We start from the raw sequence: 25,271 nt of genomic DNA, 5'->3' as shown, positions 1-25,271 counted from the left end.
TTAGGAAAAACTTCTTCACAGTCAGGGTGTCCACACTGGAATAAGCTCCCTCCAGAGGTGGTGCAATCACCTCCCCTGGAAATCTTCAAGATGAGACTAGATGGTTACCTTGCTGGGGTCACCTGACCCCCAGCTATTTTTCCTGCTTGGTGCGGGGGGCTGGACCCAATGATCTTCCAAGGTCCCTTCCAGCCTTACAATCTATGAATCCAAGCTAAAACTGTGCTCTAACAGTCTATGGCCATTGCTCCTTGTCCTCCCCTGGCGTGCCCTGGTAAATAGTTTTTCTCCCAGCTCCCAATATTCACCCCTTGCATACTAATAGATGCCACCAAGTCCCCCCTCAGTCTTTTCTTCCCCAGGCTAAACACTCCCAGATCCCTTACTCTTTCCTCATAAGGTTCGTCTTCCAGTCCCTTAATCATTCTTGTAGCCCTTTTCTGGACCCTTTCAAGATTCGCCATATCTTTTTTGAAGTGCAGTGGCCCAGAACTGGACACAGTCCTCCAGTTAGGGACTCATCAGCGCTGAGTAGAGAGGAAGCATCACTCTTCCTTAGCCCTGCTCACAACGCATCAACTAATGCATACCAGTATCCTATTAGCTCTGTTGACTACAGTGTCACACTGGCAGCTTTTGGACATCCTGTGATCAACCATAACACCAAGGTCCCGTTCAGCCATCATGCTAGCCAGGACATCTCCTAACCTATATTCATGTCACTGATTACTTCTCCTAAAATAAGTACTCTGCATTTATCCTTATTGAACTGCATCTATCCCTAGTGTGACCACTTTTCCCCATAACTTAGTATCATCCGGAAACTTGGCGAGCGTGCTTTCCACATCCTCATCTAAATCGTTGATAAAGATATTGAACAGCACAGGGCCAAGAACCGAACCCTGCGGGACACCACTAGCCACCTATCACCAAGACAATACAGACTTGTCCACTAATGCTCTCTGGGTTCGGCCCCTTATCCAGTTCCCAACCCACCTGACCATAGACTCTGCCAGCCCACAATCCCCCAGGTTTTTTTAATAAGAGCACCATCCTGTCAAATTGAAGACATTCAGCCGCTCCAGGTTCTCCCTCACCAGCTCAACACTGACTGTTGGATGGCAATCACACCCCCCACATCCGTCCAGTATTCGACCAGATGGGCCACCAACATTTGCATGCAGGAACATCGACGCAAAGTATTCATTGAAAAGTTCGGCTTTCTCCTGACTGTCTGTTATCAGCTGTCCTGTCCCATTCTGCAAGGGCCCCACATTTCCTTTGGTCTTCCTCCTGCTGCCTATATAACTAAAGAGGGACTTCTTACTGTTCTCAATTTTGGTCACCAACCTGATCATGGTTGTAACCCTTGCCTTCCTTATCCTCTCCCTACAAGTTATACTTGTGTACTCCTCCTTGGTGACTACCCCTTGTTTCCACTATCCAAAAGCCTCCTTTTTCTTTTTTAAAGATTCATAGATTTATAGAAGTAGGGTAGGAAGGGACCTTGCAGATCATCAAGTCCGACCCCCTGCCCTGGGTGGGAGAGAAAACCAAGCTCAAATAACCCCAGCCAGGTAGATGTCAAGCCTCCTCTTAAAGACCCCCAGGGTAGGAACCATCACCACTTCCCTTGGAAATTTGTTCCAGATCCTAGCCGCCCCGACTGAAGTAGTGCCTTCGGATGTCTAGTCTAAACCTACTCTCTAACAACTTGTGGCCATTATTCCTTGTTACCCTGGGGGGCGCAAGGGGGAACAAGGTCTCTCCCAAACCCTCCTGGTCCTCCCCTAGTGAGTTTATTTCATAGACATTAGGGCTGGAAGGGACCTCGGGAGATCATCGAGTTCCCTTCCAGCCCTAACAGATGCCCTCCAGGTCCCCCCTCAGCCTTCTCTTGCGAAGGCTGAACAGGCTAAGGTCCCGTAGCCTCTCTTCATAGGGTCTGCCCCACTGTCCCCGGATCATGCAGATGGCCCTCCTCTGGACCCTCTCAATGCTGTCCGCATCCCTCCTGAAGTGCAGCACCCAGAACTGAGCACAGTACTCCAGCTGCGGCCTGACCAGTGCCGCACAGAGAAGGACAATCACCTCCTTGGCCCTGCTTGAAATACATCTTTGGATGCAGGACAAGGTACGGTTAGCCCTATTGATCATGACCTCGTATTGTTGGCCCATGTTTATCCTGGAGTCAACAATGACTCCAAGATCTCATTGTGCTATTGTGCTTTCAAGAACGGAGTTTCCCAGCTTGTAAGTGTGCTGCTGGTTCCTACTGCCCAAGTGCAATACTCCGCACTTGTCAGTATTGAAACCCATCATATTTTCATTAGTCCATCCCTGTAACCTGTCCAGGTGCTGCTGTAATCTGTCCTTCCCTGCTAATGTGCCCACCTCACCCCAAATCTTGGTATCATCAGCGAATTTAAACAGACTGCTTTTCACCTCATCGTCCAAGTCACTGATAAAGAAATTGAACAGTGCGGGCCCACGGACCAAGCCCTGGGGGACACCACTGCCCACTTCCCTCCAAGTCAAAAAAGACTCATCCAACACTACCCTCTGAGTACGACCCTTCAGCCAATTTGCAATCCATCTGACTGTGTATACCATCAAGTCTCCTTCTCCTTGTCCCCCCTGTATCTTGACTCACAGGGTCTCAAATCACCCTACTCTTGAATCAGTTTGGGTCTCTGACAAGGCATACTGCTCCTTTACATAAAGAGTTACATCTCCTCCCTTTTTCCCTACCCAATCCCTTCTGTGCAGCCTGTAGGCCTGTGTGCACACAGCCCAGTCATGCGGGCATCCCACCAGGTCTCCGTTATTCCAACAAAATCATATTCCCTATTTGCTAGCAGGAGTGCCAGTTCCTTGTGCTTATTACCCATACTCCTAGCATTTGTGCACAGACACTTACGTCCCCCGTTGGTAGCCCCCCCATTCCCCACCACCCCAAGATTGTCCCAGCCTCTCAACACATCCGTGACTGCCCTGTCTTCATCCTTCCTGCTTGGCTGTTCCCTGGCTTGCATTCCCATCTGTACACCCATTCCCAACACACCTAGTTTAAAGCCCTCTTCAGCAAGTCAGCCATCCTGGAAGAGGATGGAGCTAGACTGTACTTGGTGGTAACGGATGACAGAATAAGGAGCAATGGTCTCAGGTTGCAGCAAGGGAAGTTTAGGTTAGATATTAGGAAAAACTTTCTAACCAGGAGAGTGGTAAAGCACTGGAACAGGTAAGTAAGAAAGGTGGTAGAATCTTCATCCTTGGAAGTTTTTAAGACCCGACTAGACAAAGCCTAAGCTAGGATGATCTAGCTGGGGACGGTCCTGCTTTGAGCTCAGGGTTGGACTAGATGGTCTCATGAGGTCCCTTTCAACCCTAATTTTCTATGATTTCATGATCCTGGTCTCAAGCATTCCAGACAAGAGTGCATCTAGCTTACTGTTAAAATCTTCCAGTGATGGAAGCAGGTGAAGCTTTAGATTCCTGGACATCCTGATTCACTAAAGACAGAATATAAGAGTAAATCAACTCCAGAATATATTTCTTCCTAAGGAAATTCAAGATGCACATTTTAGAATAGGATTTGAGAGAAAAAGCCTCTGCTACTCATGAAAGAAAAATTCATGTTTTAACTGCTGAACTCAAGACTCACTGCAATAATTTTCTGATATACCAACCTATGCTGTGTAAAAGGTGTTTGGAGGGTTTTTGTTTTGACCAATTTTCTAATTGCCAGATGAAGCATAAAATACTAGACAGCCTACAGAAATACAGTGGGAAGGATCCTGTAAAGCACTACCTACCTTCAACAGGGCAGTCAGTGCGACTCAGACATCTTGCTGTTTGAATGGGAGGTAACAGCTTCCATTCTTAATATGTCTGATCAGAAACTAAGCAAATGAGGACAGACCTCAGGGTGAAGTGCAGCCAGAGCTTCTTAGTCTGTTGGTTATGTCAAAAGCTTTATCTTTAGAAGTTGTCCTATCAGCCTCAACAAGGGGGAGAGATTCCAAATTTGGATCTATAAAAATTAGTCCATAAAGGAAAGCAAAAGGGACAATGAAGCTGCAGCTAAGTCCTCTTGCATACTGAGATGTCTGACTGCTCCACGAGAGCTAAATGTGCTTGACTATAGAAAAAAGCAGCATGTTAACTGAATGGGAGGATGAGATCCAGCTTATCATAAGAATAACGTTGTGTAGGCAAAAAAGCCTCAACCTTAGAAATTAATAACACCTGAAGAAGTAGGCTGTCACCTGCAAAAGTTTATGCATCTCTGAACATGTCAGTTTCTCTAGGCACTCTGCCCTGCCTTCTGCCTTGAATATTGGTGAAACTGAATTCAAACAACTGAAAGAAATCCCACTGGGCCACATTTTCAAAGCAAAAAACATTTAATTTAACAATTTCTACTTATCCAGACTTTTGCCTATATGCCAATGCTCATTTCTATTTTTTCTTACAATTGCCTTGATAGCAGCCCTAGCTGTTGTGGCTCTTGATATGACAATTTCCCTCTGTGTCAGCTTGGCAGGAAATTAAAAACCTGCTCAATGGGCCTTGCTTTATACTGAGGTTTGGATTTCCTGCTACATGCTAACAGTGTAAGAAGTCCTGCTGTTGAAGCAACTATGCAAAATGTGAAACTTGGAAACTCACCATTTTGATAATCACCATTTTCTTTTTTCTTCTGTGATTTTCCCAGACTCTTACTTCTTGACCAGGAGAAAAATGTTCCTTTTTTCTTCTTCTCAGCATCTTCCTCTCCAGATTCTTCATTTAAGGATCTTCCAGACTTTGATTTTCCACTTAACTACCATTAAAACAGTTAAAACATTTGTTTAACTGTAAATACAACATTTACTCCTGTAAATGCAAGGGTTCTCAAAACTCTCCTAACGCGGTCTAACATCTTGGGAGAAAAGGTTGTCTACTTAATTTCCTCTTCACCAGTTCATCATTGTATATGTCAGTTCTCCTGCCATTAGCAATCAAGTAAGACTTGAAAGGAAAATATAAGAATTGCTTATAATGAAAATACTGTGAAAATAATGCAGTGTAGCACCTAGAAACAAGAAGGAATACCAACAGAATATATCTAATCATATTTCCACAGGCTACTGATAGTCTGTGGCCTATTTCTAAAGAACTGATTTAAAAGCAGCCGCAATTTACTTGATTTTAAAAAACACAATTTTACATCAGTACAGCAATCTTGCTAGCCTTGATATACAAATTAATATTAAATTATTGGATAATGTATTGCTTAACCAGCATTTACAGCACCAATTACTGATCAATGATGAAAAACAGTAAGGAAGCTACTTTTATAATATTACAGCTACATTTCATTTTAATTAACATTTATCTTTTTGTTATTAATATGTTCTTTAAAATGCTAAATTAAAAAAACTCTATCTATATATACACTAATGACTGTATGCTGTAAAGTATAGTGCCTCATATGAAAATTGTTACAAGTCATAATTTATGATTATAATGAAGGAATGCACACTACGGTAATGTTTTCTAGTTACAAAGACAAAACAAAACTGTTAAATGATAGATGGTTGTGAAAATCAAAACAAGTAAAGCTGTGATTACCAAACAAATATTACAATTCAAAAGTTTATCAAATGCCTTTGCTCTCAATTTTTTTATTTGAATTTTATAATAAAATAAACACAGAGGTTGTAGCCATGTTGGTCTAAGGACATAGGCAGACAAGGTTCTTTCGGTGAATCTGGTATCTTTTATTAGACCAACTTAAATAGTTGGAAAAAAATTTCTTATCAAGCCTTTGAGTTTAAAAAACCTTTGTCAGGCTGAAGAAGCATCTGCAGTTGGTGTGTGCTCTTCCTGGATGGAATGAATAGCAAAGAAGCCAGAGGCTGGTCTGCATGCAAGAAAGGCAGTCAGTAAAGGTATAAATTGAGGAGTCAGTGGGTGAGAGACAGGGGGAAGTGTAAATGAAGGACGGAAATGAATGTAGCAGGTAAACAGTGGAGAGGTACCTGGGGAGTCAGATATCAGGCAGGTTATAATGTGTTATAAATCCAACATCTATATTTAGTCCACGATTTTTTGTATCCAGAAGGCAGATAAAATAAAGTTCATAGGCTCATCTGTGAAAAGTGTTTTCTAAAATTCCCTTTGAGGATCAGGACTGAGAGATTGGAGAGAGAGTGATTTTCTTGTGAGAAATGTGCCCCCACAGGCAATTGGGTATTCTTGTCTTTAACAGACTTCCAGTGTGCGTTCATTCTAGTGTGCAGTTCTTGTTTGGTCTCTCCTACGTATTTTCCATCTGGGCATTTGGTGCGTTGGATGAGATATATTACATTTCTGGAGCTGCAGCTCTAAAATCGAGGGATGCTGATGGTGATGTTGGTTGTGGCATGTATAGTAATTATGCAGGTGGTGTCCATAGCTGTGGGGGCACACTTCTCACAAGAAAACCACTCTCTCTCCAATCTCTCAGTTCTAATCTTCAAAGGGAATTTACAAAACACTTTTCACAGATGAGCCTATGAACTTTACTTCATCAACCTCCTGGATACAAAAAGATCATGGACTAAATATAAACATTAGATTTATGACACATTATAACCTGCCTGACATCTGACTCCCCAGGTACCTCTACACTATTTCCCTACTAATTTCATCCCCCTGCCCCCCCCGCCCATGTCTCACCCACTGACTCCTCAATTTACATCTTCACTGACTGCCTTTCTTGCACGCAGCCCAGCCTCTGGCCTCTTTACTTTTCATTCCATTCAGGAATAGAACACGCCAACTGCAGAGACTTCCTCAGCCTGACAAAGGGTTTTTAAACCTCAAAGCTTGCTAAGAAATTTTTTTCCAACTATTTAATTTGGTTTAATAAAAGATACCAGATTCACCCAAAGAACCTTTGCAGCCATAATAAAATAAAAATTGTCATACAACTTGAAGGAGTGAGGCTTAAACAGACCAGGAAGTTTAAAAAGTAGTATTTCCACAGATGACATGCAGCCTACCAGTTATACTTGCTTTGCATATAGATTTTTCTTCCTTATTTCACAGAGGTAAAAGATGGGAATTATTATTTCTTGTGGACATGTCAGGTTTATTCAAGCCCTCTCTTTTTCCAGGGAAAAATGTTGCAAAAATACAACTTTCTATGAGGGGCTCAAATCTTAATGTATGACAACAATGTTCAGCCTTTTCATTTTGAAGGCTATATTTAACAGAAATGGAGAAATAGTACTAGACACCAGCAGCAAAAAAGCTCAATCTGAGGAGTCTGCTAGTGTAAATGAATCTGAAGCAGACAACAGAAATGGTGTACCTGGTGTCGCTTTTACACAGATTGAAACAGAAGGAATGACAAGGATGGGAAGCACAAGGAGACCACTGTCAGCTAGCACAAGTTTAACCAACCCTTAGGCTACACTAACTTGTGCAGGGAACAAGAATCAGGCAACTAAAACTTATTTCCCAGATCTTCTTCTGCTTCATCTCTCCAAGGTCATGGGAAAGAGAAAAGCAGCAGTTCTTTGCCACCTGTTCCCTTAGGTTCAGAGCCAGTCCGTCCTGTCCTGTTTTCTCTAGGGTTTCCACAGGTAAGCAAGAAAAAGTTGCCAAAATGATTTTCTCCTTTCCTTTCCCTCCTCCCCCATTTCACCACAAGGCCAATGATAGGGTTTCCAATCATTTGCAGCAGAGGAGGGGCAGCAGCTGCACAACAGTCCCTACTTCCTACCTTTTGCAACAATTGTAATATAATGATCTTAGTTTTAATTCAAAAGTACAGGATGTGACTCATATATCCTATTTTCTTCTTAAATAATTATCCTGGAAGAAGTTTGACACTACTCTATTACAAGGATAGATTCCAAGAATAAGAAAATAATTTATTTTCCATCCTTATACAATAACTGACCTTATTGGTAGATGTACCGGAATGATATTTTGAGCCACTGGTGGTGGTATTTTTAAAGATGTAGACATTTGTCTACAAGGGCAATGACTGATTCTACCAAATCACTTCACCTACATGCTCTGAGCACCTCTTTCAGATAATGCTAACTTTCATTATTAACTGGAACTGAATTAATTGGTTACTTAGAGGTGTGAAATGTTTTTATCTTAATTTCCTAATATTCATGGAATGAAAATATATTATGCATTTGCTGAGAACCTGGTTATCTCATTTTCTTAGTAGCTTATGTTATAAATCTGATGAAGAATATATGGATTAAAAATAAAAACAGTGTCCTGAGGTAAACTACAATTCTGCAGTTAGATCATTTTGTCAGCATTAGTAAGTGCAAGCATTTTTATTGGATTCTATACACTGGAAAATGTTCAGCCATAACAAAGAAGTTAGCTTTCAGAATACCCAGAATTTAATCAAAAGGTAACCTTTTTTGGTGTGGAGATATTGGACCGCTCTGAGCTGAAACTATGTTTAGAAGTAGGGCTGCTGGGAACACGCTGTGGATCAGGAAGAGGGCGACCTTCTACTTCAGCCAGAATGCATTCTTGATAGAGTGGAGATTTCAGAAAGCGAGTATAGCTGTCAAACTTCATCAGGTTAAAAATCTAAAATTACAATGCAGTGGTTAATGGCTATACATATTAAATCCTAAATCTGCAAGCACCACTCACAACACTAACCTGAAGACTGACACAGGGGTGGCATTAAAGTCAATGGAATTTTGAAGTAAACAGGGCTTGGTACTTTTCTTTAAGAATAAGGCTTTATTATTATACAAGTGCCAAGTAACATCAAAATAAAATCACCTTGTAACAAGAAAAAAAAAGAACATATTTCTTAAAAGTTGGAAGGGAACAAAATAAAATTGTTGAAGAAGTGGGAGTAAGAGACTTATTCCTAACCATAATGTAAATGCAATCATTTGCTGACCTCAGGTACAGTTGGTGAAATAACTGAAAGGTAGAGCACATGCAGTTATAAAGATATGCTTGAAGAATATATTCAATATAAAAAATACAGGGAAAGCCTTATAAATTAATTGTTGTTGAACTCAAAGAGAATAATGCTTCTACATCCTGCCTAAATGTTGCAAACTATGGACAGGCATTTTTGGTAACTGCTATGATAACAGGGAATCAGTCTGAACTTCATAGCATCACAGATGTGTTGTTATTGTTAGGCTGTCAGACAATAAATAAACATATGGACTTTGCAGCTGGGAAAAAGTCTTAACCACAAGCACAACAAAAAGTCCTCCCTGCTATACCTAACAGCCTTTTCTTGAAAGAGTGAACATATATGACATATGGAATTAAATAAAATATATACCATATTTACTTGACTATAAGACAATGTTTTTTCCCCAAACAACATGGGGAAAAACACCCCTTGCATTACACTCAGAAACAAGGAAACCTCACAAACACTGTCTATAATTATACTGTTGACAAAAGCAGCATGTGCTCAGTCATGGAAGCAAACTATCAAATTGATTAAATGTAGCTAACAGACTATAAAGCAAGGCACACGTTGGCCAAATATGCTGATAGGAACCCTTTTTTTCTTTTCTGTTTTTTTTTTTGCACCGGTCCTGGAAGCACTTAATACCAGGTCAATGCATGGAGTAGATGGAGCAAGCTCCGGTTCCACAACCCAACACCGAAAACAATCTGCTCAATATAGACCTCCAATGGAGGACATATCAGAGACAATCACCTGCCCTGGGAAAACCACCTGATTGATATGGTGTCTCCCCTACCCTGGGAAAACCACCTGATTGATCATGGTGTCTCCCCTGCCAGGACCTACCACAATGATAGGATAGCGTAACCCATCTGAATAAGACATAGTACTGCCCGTTGTGCTTAGTCCCCACATTACTGACTCTTTTTTCAAGTCATAGTGAGCCACTACACTGCATATATTTTTACTTCCTTTTTGCTCTTACAGCTGAGGTGTGCCTTTCTTTCCCATTTCCAATAAGTCCTGTTTTTTAACCAGACTTAAATGTCTGGCAAATATCAAACCTGCCCCAGACATTTTACCCAGAATCCCTCTCTCACCCCCTCTCAGCACTATGCATATGATTAGCAGGTATCCTAGTTTTCCCTGATAAAAAAAAATTAAAAATTGCAAGTTCTCTGATAAAAACCCCAAAATCTGTTATTAAAATTAAAGCCCCCCACAGCCCCCTCCCTGCCCTGGTGCTGCCCCTCCTTCCCTACCAAAGTCTCCCCCCACCATGCTGGTGCTCCTTACTCCCCCCCAAAATCCCGCCAACCCTGATGGTGCACCTCCTTCCCCTCCCCAAGCCCCGCTGGTGCCCCCCGTCCTTCCTCCCAAGCCCTCCATCCTGCTGGGGCCCCTCCTTCCCCTCCAAAGCCCCCCCCCCAGCCCTGCTGGTGCCCCTCCTCCTCCCCCAAAGGCCCCCCATGCTGCTGGTGCCCCTCTTCCTCCACAACTGCTACCCCACCCTGCTTGTGCCCCTTGCCCCCCACCCACAGCCCCCCAGCTGTGCCAGATGGGGACCCCAGCTGCCAGGGCTATGGGGCCAGGGACCCGGGTCCACAGCTCCCTGCCTCCAACAGAAAGCAGCAGCTGCTGCAGCAGAAAGAGCATGAGCCAGCTCCCCTATTCTTGCTCCCTGTTGCAGGCTCAGGCTGGGGTGAGGTCAGCTCCCAGCCCCCCCCCAAACCTGCTGGTACCCCCAGCCATGACCCACAACCCCCCAGTCCTGCCAGAGGGGGGGCCCAGCCCCCTGCAAGACCCACTTACCACACAGGCTCCAGGAGCAAAGTCAGCTTGAGCCAAGCCGAGCTGAGCTGTGGCTGAGTGAGAGCCTCAAGCCCAGCACTTCCCCCCTCTCCCTCTGGGCAGGGCTGGGGGTTTCCTGCCCCTTTTGCAAACAGCTCTTGCAGGCTGGAAGTCTGCTAGCCTGCAGCGCTCTTTGCAAAAGGGGGAAATCTGCAGGTTTCTCTGCTAAAAGGTAAAATTAGATTTTTTTCTCTGGTAAAAACAGGGAAATCTGTGGCTTTCTCTGTTCTTCCATGGGAATCAGAAAACCTGGATCCCTGATTAGTGTGGCCCTCACCCTCCATGAGATGCAGCTGGACCAGGTTGTACAGCACCTCATCTGCATATAGAGGATCCCAGGATTCATGATAAGAACACCCGATTCCAGTCATGAGTGGGGGGGGAATAAATAGCACATTAATCCTTGTTGAGGGGGGTGGGGGTGGCTGTGCTATCTGGAGTACACCCACATATTGAGTAGTGCTGTGTTATATGATTATCATGGCTTAAAATACTGTTGTCTCTGCTGGTGTCCAGTCCAATTAGTTATATGGTAAATCATGAGCCTTTTGGCTTTGGACTAACGTCACACATAGTTTGTACTATATACAAATAGGTACAGAAGAGCAGCTTAAAAGTGTATTTATGCAGCACTTCTGTGTTAAAACTTCTAGCAGTTTCCAAAGAGATAAACTGAGAGATAATTCTGAGTGAACTCAGTCGATAGGTAATCACTACTCTATATGCAAGTTAGTACAGGTATGTTTATTTCTAGGTCAATACTTTTAAATTTGCTTCTCATTTCTGTGTGCTCAGGGAAAGCAAGGTCTGACATAAAGGAAGAGGGGAAGGAGCTACAGGGGAAAGAAGCTGGGGGGCAGAGGACAAGGAGGCTACATGGCCCCCAAAATAATTTTCCCTGCTGTAGCGACAGGGGGAAGATTACATGAACAGTCACTGCTCTGACCCACCTCTCTGTCTTGGGCAGTCTGCTCCATCTCACCTGCCATGACTTGTTCGGATACACATGATGTACTAACCAGGAGGCTGCCCATTTAATGCCCTGATTCCATGGGGTCTACACATGGCTCCAACCTCCCTTTATCGTGTCCCATGTCTCACAGATGGCATCCAAAATTGTACTTGCTCCAGCTGGAAGCTGAGCCAAACTCTGCCCCTTGCTGGGCCTCTCACACTCAACTCATAGACTCTGCCCCCTCTCACAGGGCCTCAAACACTCTGCCCCCTCTCACCAAGCCTCTTTCATGCCACCCTTCACTGGGCCTCTCTAACCCACCCTGCTGCACTGAGTGGCCTCCTTGGAGCATCAGGCTTGCCTACATACACTCTGGGCAATCTCCCCACAGCCCTTTGGGTGCTTCATGCAGCCTACTCTATGGGTTATGGTCCTTTTGCCTAACACTAGTCTGACTCTGGCCCCTAGCCCCTCTCTGAGCACTTCCTAATGCTGTTCCTAATGCTCTCAGCCCCCTCTCTGGGGCTTCTGGGGTCCTACATTCCCCTTCAGGGGGCTCAGGTGCCTCTGTAGGCATGCCTGACCCCCCACTGCATGTTTTCATTCATATTTACCCACTGAGGAGTGGGGACTGGGGTCTCAAGGAGCCCCTACCTGTCTTTCACTGGGGAATCAACTGGCCTGACATTTCTGGGGAGCTAACCCACCATGGGTAGTTCTACCAGGCCATCCTTCCCCAGCAAGGTGCAGTTTCAAGTCATACCCAGTGTGGCAGGCCAGTAGGGGGTGCTTCTGCACTGAGTCACCCACCTGACTGCACCCGACTATGTTCCAAGCTCCGAGTGCCTCTCTGGGGTGCCTCATGTCCAGCTGACACCCTTTCTGGAGCACACCTGCAAGCCTGGGGGTAACACCACCACCACCCAGGGTCCAGACAGATGTTTGCCCTGCTATGCTCCCTGGAAAACAGAGGCCTAGTACTTCTTGAGATTGCTCAGCCCACTGCAAGAACTTGGGATGCTTCCCTTAGTCTGAAGCACAAATGGTGGTCTCCTTTAGTCAGCCAGACCCAAGGGACCCCAAGGCATAATCTAGACCCTCTCCCAAAAGTCTCCCATGCTAGGTACAGAGGAGAACGTTATCAATTACAAGGAGTAGGTTTAGAGTAGGGTACAGGATAGAGCAGTATCAGAGAAATACCTTAGAGCAAACAGTGGCATGGTAGTCTTTGATCATACACCTGAGTTACTGCAAGCTATATATCTAGTTAGATCTCAAGTACCTTACTCACAAGTATCATCCAGAAGCAGCTGGAGATTCTCTCTGGAGGCAGGCAGCTCGCTGACCATGAGTTTCAAAAGAGAAAGCAAGTTTCAGATGGTCCAGCTTTTTTGAGAGTCCTCATCATGGCTGCCACCCTTCCTTCTGGGCAATCTAACTTATGACCTCATTTACCCGATCCAGTAAAGGCCAGCAGGTATTGGCTGCTAGCCAACCAATTTGAAATGCATCACTGGTTACTGGGTAGACTAGTAGGGTCTCTAGCCCCCTCCCAGTCATGATGACATTGCTTAGAACAATAGGCAGTTTAAGCCCTCACCCACCCACGTGGGTGAGGCCAGTCACATAGGCAGAAGGAGCAGGTTTCCCCCTCCCTCAGAAATGTATCCAGCTCAGATTACAACTCGGGGTTACCTGAAGCAGATGGGGCTAGGGTTGTCTGTCCTCTGAAGTGAACATCATAACCTAATTGTTAGATAGGTAATAAGACTGATAACAGAGTTTTGGGAGAGACAGAGATGACATTCTGCCACACCCAGGACCAGAAGCCTCCTACTATCCCCACAGCCCCTGCCCTTACCTCCAAGATGTTCCTGAGCAGCTGCTCAGCCAGATCTTGTTCTGCCAGTTGCCAGCAGCAGACTGTTGGCTCAACCCTGAGAGCCTGAGCTAAAATGGAATCTGCTCAGCCCTCCCCTCCAGGTACATGGCCCTTACTGGGTCATGTGACCACCTCATCAGGGCTGGCCTGCACCTGCTGGCTGTCCAGTTGTCCCTCAAAGCCCTTAAAGTGACAGGCACCAAAGGTGCTCTGTCACATGTAGCAGTGGGAAGAAAACAAATTCAAGGTAACCTCCAATAATTAGATTCTATACCTGGAAAATTATAACGAATTTAGAAATTTTCCATATATAGAATCTAATTATTGGGGGGCGTCTTAGAATCAGGGCCATCTTAAATGTGAGTAAATATGGTATATATGAAATATTCCTGATCAAATTACAATTTTAAGGTAAATCAAATTCTGGTTCTGATAGAGTATTTTGAGAAAGTAGTGTATTAGAGCTAGTACTGACATGTTACATTTAATACAGCTCTCAGGCTGGGGAAAAAAAAACAGCCTGTCATGTTTAACCATAGTCACTGAAAGTTGACCCCCAGAAGAAGGAGAAATTGCTAGCCAGGCTCTGCTAAGTCCTATATCCTCTCTCCAACACTTTCCTTTAATCTTCCTGTAGGCATACAAGGAGCTTTTCCACATAGCTAAAACATGTAAAGAAAAATATTCTGACCCATTCACTTTGTTGAACAGACACTGAAACTTTAATGCCACGCTTTCAGTTCCAACTACTTTATCTAGAGTTGATTACTATCTGCCCTGCATTATTATTTCCCTAACCTGTGCTCCATCCCCAGCTTACTTGAACTTAACATTACTCTCATTATACAGAATGATATGCCTTAGAAGCTGTACCAAGCAACCCAATGAGAACTAGACTAATCAAATACTGCAAGCCAAAGAAGTTCCTCACTGCTAAACCTTCAATACAGGAATTCAGACCATCTCAGCTGTATGTCAGATAGAAAAAAATGATACTTGAGCAGCTGTAGTTGTTAACAAATTTTAATCCTCTAGAAAATGAGGAAAACAGTAGAGATAAGTTCCTCATTATTCTAGGACGAAGTGTTACAAATGGAAGGTTGAGATATAGCACTCCCAAGGCCTACCAATTATATACAAAGGAATATTTAAAAGAAGAAAGGAAATATAAAATCTTTGGTTGAATTATAGTATATTTTGTTTGTAAGGTCAAAACAATTGATGTTAGAGAGACTGTGTGTGTGTGTGTGTGTGTGTGTGTGTGTGTGTGTGTGTGTACGCACATACACGCATGTGCACACCAATTCATTCAGGCATGTATTCCAATTCACACACATACTTAAACATACACACTTTAAGCAGACCTCTAGTCTCCTTGTAGGACTGCTTCTGTTTTCTGCAGAACAGCTCTTGCTACATATACTGTACTAGCAAAGCAGCTCATTTCTACCAGTGATCCAGAAATGGGATTCTAATATTTATTACTGCAAATCTTTTTGGAAAAAAGATCTAAATGCTGAGATGATAACTATGTAACTCCAGATGAAGAAGGTAGACTGATTATATTTTCTTAATTTATTATACTGAAATAGTCTACATTGTCTTGGCTCAAGACAAGATGCCCTGAAATGTTTGTACCTTTGCTGCTAAAATATAATAACATAGACTAAACTAGGACACTTCAAGGCTGCCTTCTAAGGAAAACAGTTAGTATGACTGAAGATCTTCCAATCCCTAAAAACAAAACATATTTGGTAAACCATTCAGACTGAAAATAGCAGAATGTATCCAAGTAGCATCTGTAATATTTAGTTAATAATCCTTATTGCCAAAGTAACATTCCATATAAAAGTGATTTTCTTTTAAGACTATTTGTTGAAATAATACGATTAATTATTTCACACACACCTTTCTGCAAAATCTTGTACACAATTTTATATGGCAGTTACGAGATTATATAACTTATATTTACACTGCTGACCAAGTGCATAAAATTGTATAGAATCATCCAGTTCCTTTCTACATACAACAAAACTGGCAGCATGTGGAAAGTTTTTATCTTTATATTTTTGTAAATAAATATAGCACACAAAAGGAAAATGTAAATTACATTCATTTACAAAAATATCAATAACATTTTCAGCAACTAACCTGAAGCTGCTGTTCCTTGAACATATCTGGATGTGGGGAATTGAGAATATCATCTGCCAGTTGTGCTTGGCTATCAATATTAACTGGAGTTGTAGCTTTGCTGCACAAAAATTTGTTGAAGATCTCTCGAGCTCTGTAAGAAAGCTACAAAACAAAACGCACGTGCTGTAAGCATCATTTATTTGCAAATATGTTAAATGTAGAATATTTTTTATGCTCCAGCCCACAAAAGAAAAATATGACCTAATATGTGTTTTCTTAATAAAACAGGAGGATGTAATTTGGTCTCTCAAGATAAAAAGGAACTTTATTTTTATACCTTAAGTATGTATTATTTTTTCCTGCTAATTCTGTTACTCTGGATTTTTTCTTATTGTTGTTTATTGAGATTTACAACTCTAGAAGCTATTGTTAATTGCAATTTTGATAAACATAACTTTTTGTTAATATTTCTGTGGTCAACATTTTTATTTTGTTTAACATAACAAATGCGTGTCATAACTGTTCCTAAGCTATGAGAAGTTCCCATCATGAAAGTGTAAAGATATTCAAGCTGCAAAGATAATATATGTCAAGCCTGACAAAGAACAGAAGCCTGTGGTTCGAGATGTCTTTTAAAAAAAAAAATCACTACTGAAATAAGTTCTTAGCATTTTAAAATTCTAGAAGGCAGCAAACTTAAAACATATACTTGAATATTTGTAGCTAAAAATATTCTTATGCTTTTTCTTTTTAAATTTATTTAGTTTCCCAACACAAAAGTTCTGGATGTAATGACACAAATTGAAACAAGCTAGATTAATTGTCATGAAAGAGTGTCAGAAGATGCATAAACTGAAGACACAGGGAGAAAAAAGAAAGAATAAATAAAAAGCTGAATAACCTGAGAAATGGTAAAACATGGACTAGGCTGAAGAAAAAGCCTTACCCTCAAGGGTGTCAAAGAATACAGCCCCAAGATTAGGAGTTAATGATACTAATTTTCACCACTCGTTCTGCTGCCAAATTTCTGGCCCTATGGGAAGCACCATGGCTGGATCTGGAGCACAGAATCATGTCATCTGGCTTGTTGAGCTGCCTTTTCGCAGTGGCAACACTGATGGCTGCAGTGGCTCCCAAAGCTGCAGTGATCAATGCTGCCACTGCCAAACGTCCAGCCCCACAGATGAAATAATATAATCCCATGCTTCAGATCCAGCCCTTGCACCAACCACACCCCCCGGCCCAGCTTGCAAGGCTAGATGAGTTGTACATCACACCATATACTGAAACTATATATACCCTGCAGAATGAATTGCTGGGTAGAAACATCAAATGTACCTTGAGCCCTGGAAGCTCAATGTAAGCTAACTTGCCCTCCTGCTCAGCAGCATAAACTAACCTGCAGAAAACTCCATGCTGCCATGGCCAATCTTCCCCCAGCAACAGCCGCTTATTTTACTTCTACATTGCACTGCAGTCTTCAGCAGAAATAAATGCTTAATCTTATGATACTGGTTAGATGCAGGAGTTGAGGTAGATGTCATGTACCTAGACTTTAAGAAGGCCTTTCATATGGTACCACATTCTGTTCTCATAAATAAACAGACAGGCTGTGATGTAAATGATTACAAAGTCAGGTGGTAGCAAATTGGCTTAGGGGTCGCACCCAGAGAGTGGTGGTAGATAGGTCAATATCGACCTGGAAAGACGTGGGCAGTGGAGTCCCACAAGGCATGGTTCTTGGACCGGTACTATTCAATGTCTTCATCAGTGACTTGGACCAGGGCATAGGGAGCACCCTGTCCAAGCATGCACATGATACCAAATTATGGGACAAAGTTAACACACCAGAGGTTAGGGAACGGATCCAGACAGATCTGGACAGGTTGGGAAAATGGGAAGAACAAAATAGGATGCAGTTCAACAAAGACAAGTGCAAAGTGCTGCACCTGGGCAAAAAGAGCCACCAACACACTTACACTCTAGGGGATCACCTTTTCAGCAGCACAGCAGCAGAAAGGAATCTTGGAGTCACAGTTGATTGCAAGATGAACGTGAGTCTTCAATGTGACAAAGTGATCAACAAGGCTAACCACACTTTATCATGCATTGGCAGATGCATGACAAACAGGTCCAGGGAGGTGATGCTTCCCCTCTATGCAGCACTGGTCAGGCCACAGTTGGAGTACTGCATCCAGTTTTCGGCACTGCACTTCAAGAGGGATGCGGAGAATCTTGAGAGGGTTCAGAGAAGGCCATTCATGTGGTCAGACACCTGAGGGACCTAGATCTCTTCAGCCTTTGCAAGAGAAGGCTAAGAGGTGATCTTGTGGCTGCCTATAAATTCATCGGGGGAGGGCAGCAGGGAATAGGAGACGCTCTATTTACTAGGGCACCTCCTGAAGTAACTAGAAACAATGGCCACAAATTGATGGAGCGCAGATTTAGGTTGGATGTTAGAAAGAACTGCTTCACAGTAAGGGTTGCCAGAATCTGGAATGGGCTTCCAAGGGAAGTGGTGCTCTCCCCTACCTTGGGGTCTTCAAGAGGAGACTCAACAAGTACCTAGCTGGGGTCATCCGACCCCAGCACTCTTTCCTGTCCAAGGCAGGGGGTCAGACTCAATGACCTACTGAGGTCCCCTCTGACCCTAACATCTATGAATGGGATGTAGAGAGAGTTTCTCAAAGGACTGAGATCCTAAGAGGAACCCCTAAACCAAAATGACAGTACCAATGTAATTCTGATGGAACCACAGTGCCAGGACTAACGATAGCCCAAGTGACCTCAGCTGACTTGTAGGAGTATAAGCTTTCAGCAAGCAAACTTAATATGTGAAAATATAAAATTATTTTACCTCTTTTTTGTCATGTGCAGGAACATGGTTAAAATATTCACAGGCCTGCCAGAATAAAATGTTTTCTTCACTAAACTCCTTCCGTAAAAATTCCTATAGGGAAAAATAAACAAACAGGAAATAAACCATAAAGAAAAAACAATTTGTTTTAAATTTTTAAATGCTTATAGTTAGATGAAAAGGAAAAAAGGTTTGAAGTGTATGTAATGTTCAAATTCAGTGAACTATGTCTGATAGTTTCAGTCAGGTTTAATTTAAGCAAAACCTAACATGATAAATTTTCCCCTTTTTTTCACAACACATTCAATTTGGAAAAATGAATCAAGTTACAAGCAATATATTTCAAAGTACAGAGAATATATTTAAAGCTCTGCATGCATTTAGACTGGTTCACATATTAACACATTTTGATAAGGATGCAAGTAATTTATAATTATACTAAAATTGTTCCACTGTAGAAAAGTTGCTTATTTTTAACTGCAGTTCTATTAGAGTACATAGCAAAATGCTAACCATTAGCTCCTAGAGTGCAATTCTGTGCTCAAATAATTGGTCCTCACTTCGATGATTATTCATGTGAGTGGCTGTTTACAGAACAGTGCCCCAAATCAATTTTCTAGTTATTAAGCCTTTCTGCGTCACAGAAATTATTAAATAACCTTCAGTTTTGCTCATTTAGCTGGTCACACTTGCTCTCTTGAGAAGATGCTTCTTTTAGTAAAAAGGTGAATCTGTCAGTATTATTTATAATTAATATATTCTTATTAGTTTATTTTCACTAGGACACCCAAAGGTCCTAGTAAAAACTGGGACTTCACTGTGCTGGACAATGTACAAACAAAAACTTGTTCCTGCTCCAGAGAGCAGTGCAATTGGATCTTTTTACTGCACATCCTTCTTGCAAACACTTAATCCATTAAAAGAGACAAAGGAATCCAACTGGAAATATGTATTTTTTTAATTAAGCAACACGCACAATTTTCAACAATATCTATTCAGGCTTTATTCTCTGAAACTTCATACAATTAAAATTTTGATTCCAAAATATTGATTCTTCTTTCATGTAGGTTTTATGCTGTATTCACTGGAATTATCCTGATTTACAGCTGTTTTGAGAGGAATCTTTACAAAAGCATGTTGGACCAAACTGTAACAAACGTAGCAGCAGAAAGATGGACAGGAGAACAGGACATGAGTACCAGCATATATACCCAAGCAAGTGAGACATTAGTGAAGGGCATTCAGGGAAATACAGCTCTAAAATGAGGTTTTCTGCTGCTAGGGGTATGTCACCTACTTACTTTGCTGCCAAAAACTAATGTTTTTTGGTCATCTGACACACACATCGGCAGGAAAAGAAAAGAGGTGACATTTCTCCCAGAAGACAGACAAATTGTAATTATGTCTGAAGAAAAGTCTCACTCTTAACTCACAAATTATGAACCTATTTAGGCTGCTAGGGTGAGCAAAATACAAGTAATGGCAAATACTCAACCTCCTCCCCCTTTAATGAATTCCTTATACCATCAAACTTTGTACAATGAAGGAAGTCCTAGTTTTTCCCCTGGGTTCTTACAAAATTCTCATAATTAATTCTGCTTTTTTAAAATAGTTTTGACCACATTAACCAACTGTGTTGATTTGGGTATGTGTACTGTATCAGACCCTTTAACTGAGAACTAGTCAGTTAACTTCTACACGTGCCTATACATAAGCCGGGAGGCTGCTCCAACGCATGGTAATTACCATGCTCCAGCCAGCCGTGTCTTGTGTACCAGTGTCCCCGTGCTTCAAAATGGCGGCAGGGGCACTTTAAAACTTGTTAAATGAGCTTTACATAAAGCGCCCCACTGCCATTTTGATCTTGGAGCCCCTCTAATTAAAGCACCCTTCCCTCCCTGCTCCCAGATCATATGTAAAAATGCCCCTCAAGCCTCAATCTCTCTACTGCAAATAGGAATATTACTTATTCATAGGTGTCTTGTGAGGCTTAATTCGTACTTTGCAAATATTCAGCATTACTACTGTGACATTCAATTCTAACCAAGGCTGGTTACTGCTTCATTCTCCAATGGATTAGAAGTACCAAGCTAACAAATTTCTTCAACATAGCTAGATATACATTGTCAGATCATTTGAAAGAAGCTTCCACAAGTTGCTTAAAAGTTCTGAGTAGTCAAATTATTAAATGTTCAACAAATTCCTTGTAAATGTTGTTCTAAATAATTTCTTCTGTAAAAATGTTACATTGCATACCACTGTCCACTGTCATAAGAAATACAGAAACTTTACTAAAAATATACAGAGAAAAAACAGTAAAAGCTTAATTGTCACACCTGATATAAGTATCAGTGGGTTACTATGGAAGCAGGTTCAGCTATAAGGTCAGTTTACTTTAAGCTAAAATACATATTTAAAATGCTAATTTTTCATTATAACAATCTCTTATACCAAAATATCAGGAAGTGCTGAAAGCAGTGCAAAAACGCTTTGAAAAGATGCCATGTATTTTGGAAATCATCTCCCTGTCCCTCCCTACTTACAGAAAAATATTTAATGCCAAGTGGATCTTGAAGAAGACGTTCAAATGAAACAGCCCAGCTTGCAACTCTTCTTTCTCGAAGTCGCCGACAGCTCTGCACACTAGGAAGACTAGCATTGCTACTGAGGCTATTCTCACTGATGCAGTCCTTTAAATCAGTACTGTTCAGCTCTGTTGGAATAAAAAGCAACATCCAGGCTTGTCAACATTTTCTTGCTCATCTCCCCCCTCTCCTTAGTAATATATTTTTTACTAGGCTTTACATGACACCCACATATGGTCACAATAGTGTACATTTCATAAAGATGCCCTTCCCCCATCTTTGGAATCGGTGAAAAAAGTAACTCCCCCAAACTCTCTTCTTTCTCACTGACAAGAGAATCGCACTGCTATTGTAATTGTGAAAGGAAATACTCTGGCAGCAACCACTACCAGAACTGCTAAGGAGCATGGAGAAGGGGAAAGTGTCTCCATTATTTGCACCCAAAAAATAGCAATTTGGGCACGCATGTCCCAAAACCCCTCTATCCTTTCAAAATCGTCATGTGGCTTGCCTTCCTCCACAGAATTACACAGGGAGAATGGACTTTTAACATGGATCCAGAATTCCCAAGAAAGGACAGAAGCAGCACAACCCACGGTCATCAGAGGCATCATGGTATAAGTTCCAAAATGGACGGGGAACCCTCACAACAGCAGACACTAGAGGTGCACTAATACACTGGTCTATATCGTATCAGCACCAATAAAAGGAAAATTGACATTATCAGGAATCAAGTTCTTTGGCTAATATGGCCAATAACGTTGCCGATAAATGCCATGTGCATGTGCACAGCCACAGCACACATGCAGCCAGGAATGCAGCATTCAGCTGGTAAGTCTGTGTGGGGGGAGGACCATGGGGAGGCAGATCAAGGCCCCTCCAGTGAGGGAGGGAAGAGGACAAGGGCTGAGGCATGGGCTGCCCAGCCAGGGTTGTGGGGGGAGCAGGGTACAGGATGAAGCCACAAGTGGCTCATCTGGGGGACATGCACCACCAGGGGACACATAGGGTGTGTGTGCCCCCCAATCTATGTGCAGGGTGAGGGCGGGCTCCTGCTTAGTGCTGGGGCTGGTGCCAGGCTCTTCCCAGTGGGGGCGTTGGGCTGCGGCTTCACTTGGAAAAGTGGTGGCGGTGTTGGGAGGGGGGGCTATGGTGAAGTTTGGCGTGACTACAGCCCCCCTCACATCCCCTCTTCCAGCACCGCCACCACCATCTGCCCCAAGTGCAGCCCCGGACCATCCCCCCTGCCAAAAAGAGTACAGCGCTGCCCCTAGCCCCAGACCTCAGTGTCAGCGTATCTTCACCCTGCACAGATCCGGGGGGGGGGGGAGGCACATACCCCCCATACCTCCCCTGGGTGCACACAGTGATGAGAGCCACCACTACCCCGCTCTTCGCATCCCCCCGGGATGAGCCGCTCATGGCTCCATCCCGCATCCTGCCCTGGCTGGACAGTGCCTGCCCCTGCTCCAGCCCCACTCCTACTCCCTCCCTCACCATGGGGGCCTTGATCTGGCTCCCCCAAACCCCTTCCCTTCCAACAGATTTATCACCCAGATGCTGCTGCTGGGCTTGCATATTCACAGTCGGATCAATACTGGCCAATAATGCTCATTAATAATCTGCCATTGGTTTCACCCCAAAAAATCTTCATCAGTGAACCCCTAGCAGACACCTAACCCCGCTTCCTGGAGAACAGCAAATAGGCTACAAGTACGCTTGGGTCTCCAGAGGCCTCGCTGTCACATGCGACTAACAAGCCAGGGTAGATACTTCTCAGGCTGTTATTGTTCAATCTTTTTAGAGGATTTTGGAGCTTTCTTAACAGGATACTGCAACAGAAAAAATCTACAAAAGTAATAGCTTGATTTCATCATATAATTGTTTCTGAAGAAAATAGATTACTTTTTTGGAAAACCAGCTATGGCTACCAGCATTTTCCATCTGAATAAGCAAAAACTAAAGCATTTAAAATAAGAAAATACATACCACAAAAATAAACCCAGTCACAAAGTATTCACATAGCAGAAAACTGAATCCAGTAACTCTCAATACCAGGCTGATGCACTTGATGCACTTTTCTAAGCCACAATTTGGCAGATATTTTTGGCATTGTAAACAACTGAGAAGCATTTCAGAGATGAAAAGAAAGATTAACAGATATTCAGAATAACAGGGGTGAAAGGGATATCAAGAGGTCACACAGGTCAACCCCCAGCTCAAGCCCAAAAAAAACCAGAACAAGATTTCAAAGACAATTCAGTGTAAAGTGGCAGGACTGGAGTAATTTAAAAATATTCATCATTAATCTGAGGTAACCTAAACTATGTAACAGTAAAGACAGCATGTGCAATAGTTATGGTAAAATTAACCACACAAATGACAGAGTTAGGAAGACTAAGGACATTTCATTGGTCAAGCAGGACAACGCAGCACTCTGTGTTGAACCTCCTGGACTGCAATCTCAGTTCTAACATGTATTTGTTGTATGAACTATTTTGTCCATGTCTCAGTTTACCCATATATACAATTACTGTAATAATACTTACAGTTACCTACCTCACAGGGGTGATCTGAGGCTTACTTAATTGTAAAAGTTCTCTGAGATCCTCAAATGGAAGGTGCTATGGTAAATGCAAATTATTTTTACTGGGCCAGTTGGCTTTTTCCTGTTCCTAAAATGTCTTATGTTCTTATGAGGTAAAAAAAGAAAACTATGAGTTCTGTTTGGGGAGAGAGTGGTATGAAAAAAAGAGACAAAAGAAAAAGGTTATCATCGGACTCTGTAAAAAGGGTGCAAGAGTAGAGGATGAAAGAAGACATCTTCAGAGAAAACATCACTAATAATGCTACATACAGATGAACTCTTACCCAAAAGCAAGTATGCAGCTTACAGTAAACACAACTTAATTGTGAAAACTGCACTGACAGTCTGTAAGAAATGGCCTGGTCTACAGACAGGGGTCAAATCAAAACAGAGTACAACTAACTATAAACAGGGAGCAAATTCACTAAAAATGATTACTTTACGGAAACTCTGAAAGTCTCCCATTCTGTTATATACTCAAAATGGATTTGCATTCCCATGTTCTAACACAAAATACTGGTGCATCTCCTACAAAGCATTCATTGTCAGACAGACCTTTAATAGGTAGCCATGACAGTGAAACATTTGCAAGATTTCTTTAAAAAAAAAGAATGCTGTTCTTAAGATTTGTTATGAAAAATTATACATATATTCTAATTTAGCAATATACAATTAAGACATAATAATTAACCACTGAAATGTTCAAGTTAGCAAAATGAGAATTTATTAAAGCAAATCAAAGTAAGGACAGAGATCTGCCTTGGAAGGAAATGAAACTAGACTATTTATTGCATAACTTTCAAGAAGATATTTAAGGCTCCACAAAAAAACCGCATACATAAATAGTTCAGTTTTTCTGGCTCTATTACAGTAAAAAAGACACACCAGTTAATGCCGGATTAACTTCCTTATCCCAAAAAATCTATTCATATTTTCCTTCAAGGAGATGCATCAGGAAAGACAGGACAGGACTAACTTAGGTGTTAAACCTGCCATTGGGCAAGAGAACAAGGAGACTAGTAAGACTTCTCCCCATAGACCAGCTACTGAGAAGTAAGTCAGAATGTGAACTTAAAACTAGGAATGTTCTGTGCCAGCCCTCCATGAAAGCACTCTCATTACACACCATGTGTGACCTTTTATTTTTGTTTTACACTTCATGAAACAACTATTCTGCACACAGATATTCTAGGCTAGCTACTCATGTAACCAAGCTTTAAGAAAATTAGTTTTCTGGAGAGCATAAAGAGTAGCAAAAAATCATCCAAAAACTATCTTAAATAGTCCCCAAAGTTTAATAATTTACAGAACTCTAAATTGTCTTCCTTGGCACCGAACATTTTTAACACATGCAGATGGTTTCAGAAATAGAAAGCCATCATTTTTATTACTAATAAATCAATTAACCTGCAAGCTCCCTTGTTCTTCCCAAATAAACTCAGTCAGTGTTTTGCCAAAATCTGCC

The 25,271-nt window shown here is 42.1% G+C and overlaps 1 protein-coding gene across 1 annotated transcript in view; it reads right to left on the bottom strand.

The window, feature by feature from the left end:
* The window catches only part of RGS12 (regulator of G protein signaling 12), a 160,902-nt gene that overhangs the window by 46,625 nt on the left and 89,006 nt on the right, over window positions 1–25,271 (bottom strand). The window contains exons 5-9 of the mRNA XM_090035491.1: window positions 21,178–21,347; window positions 18,635–18,727; window positions 15,796–15,939; window positions 8,419–8,598; window positions 4,672–4,825 (exon numbers count right to left, since the gene is read on the bottom strand). Coding sequence (XP_089891617.1) covers window positions 4,672–4,825; window positions 8,419–8,598; window positions 15,796–15,939; window positions 18,635–18,727; window positions 21,178–21,347 — 741 coding nt within the window. The remainder of the gene's footprint in view (window positions 1–4,671; window positions 4,826–8,418; window positions 8,599–15,795; window positions 15,940–18,634; window positions 18,728–21,177; window positions 21,348–25,271) is intronic.

This window comes from Crocodylus siamensis, chromosome 2, assembly GCF_052110815.1.
Source record: "Crocodylus siamensis isolate JL-2025a chromosome 2, ASM5211081v1, whole genome shotgun sequence".
Taxonomy (NCBI): Eukaryota; Metazoa; Chordata; order Crocodylia; family Crocodylidae; genus Crocodylus; species Crocodylus siamensis.
This window is presented reverse-complemented; position numbering and strand designations above follow the sequence as displayed.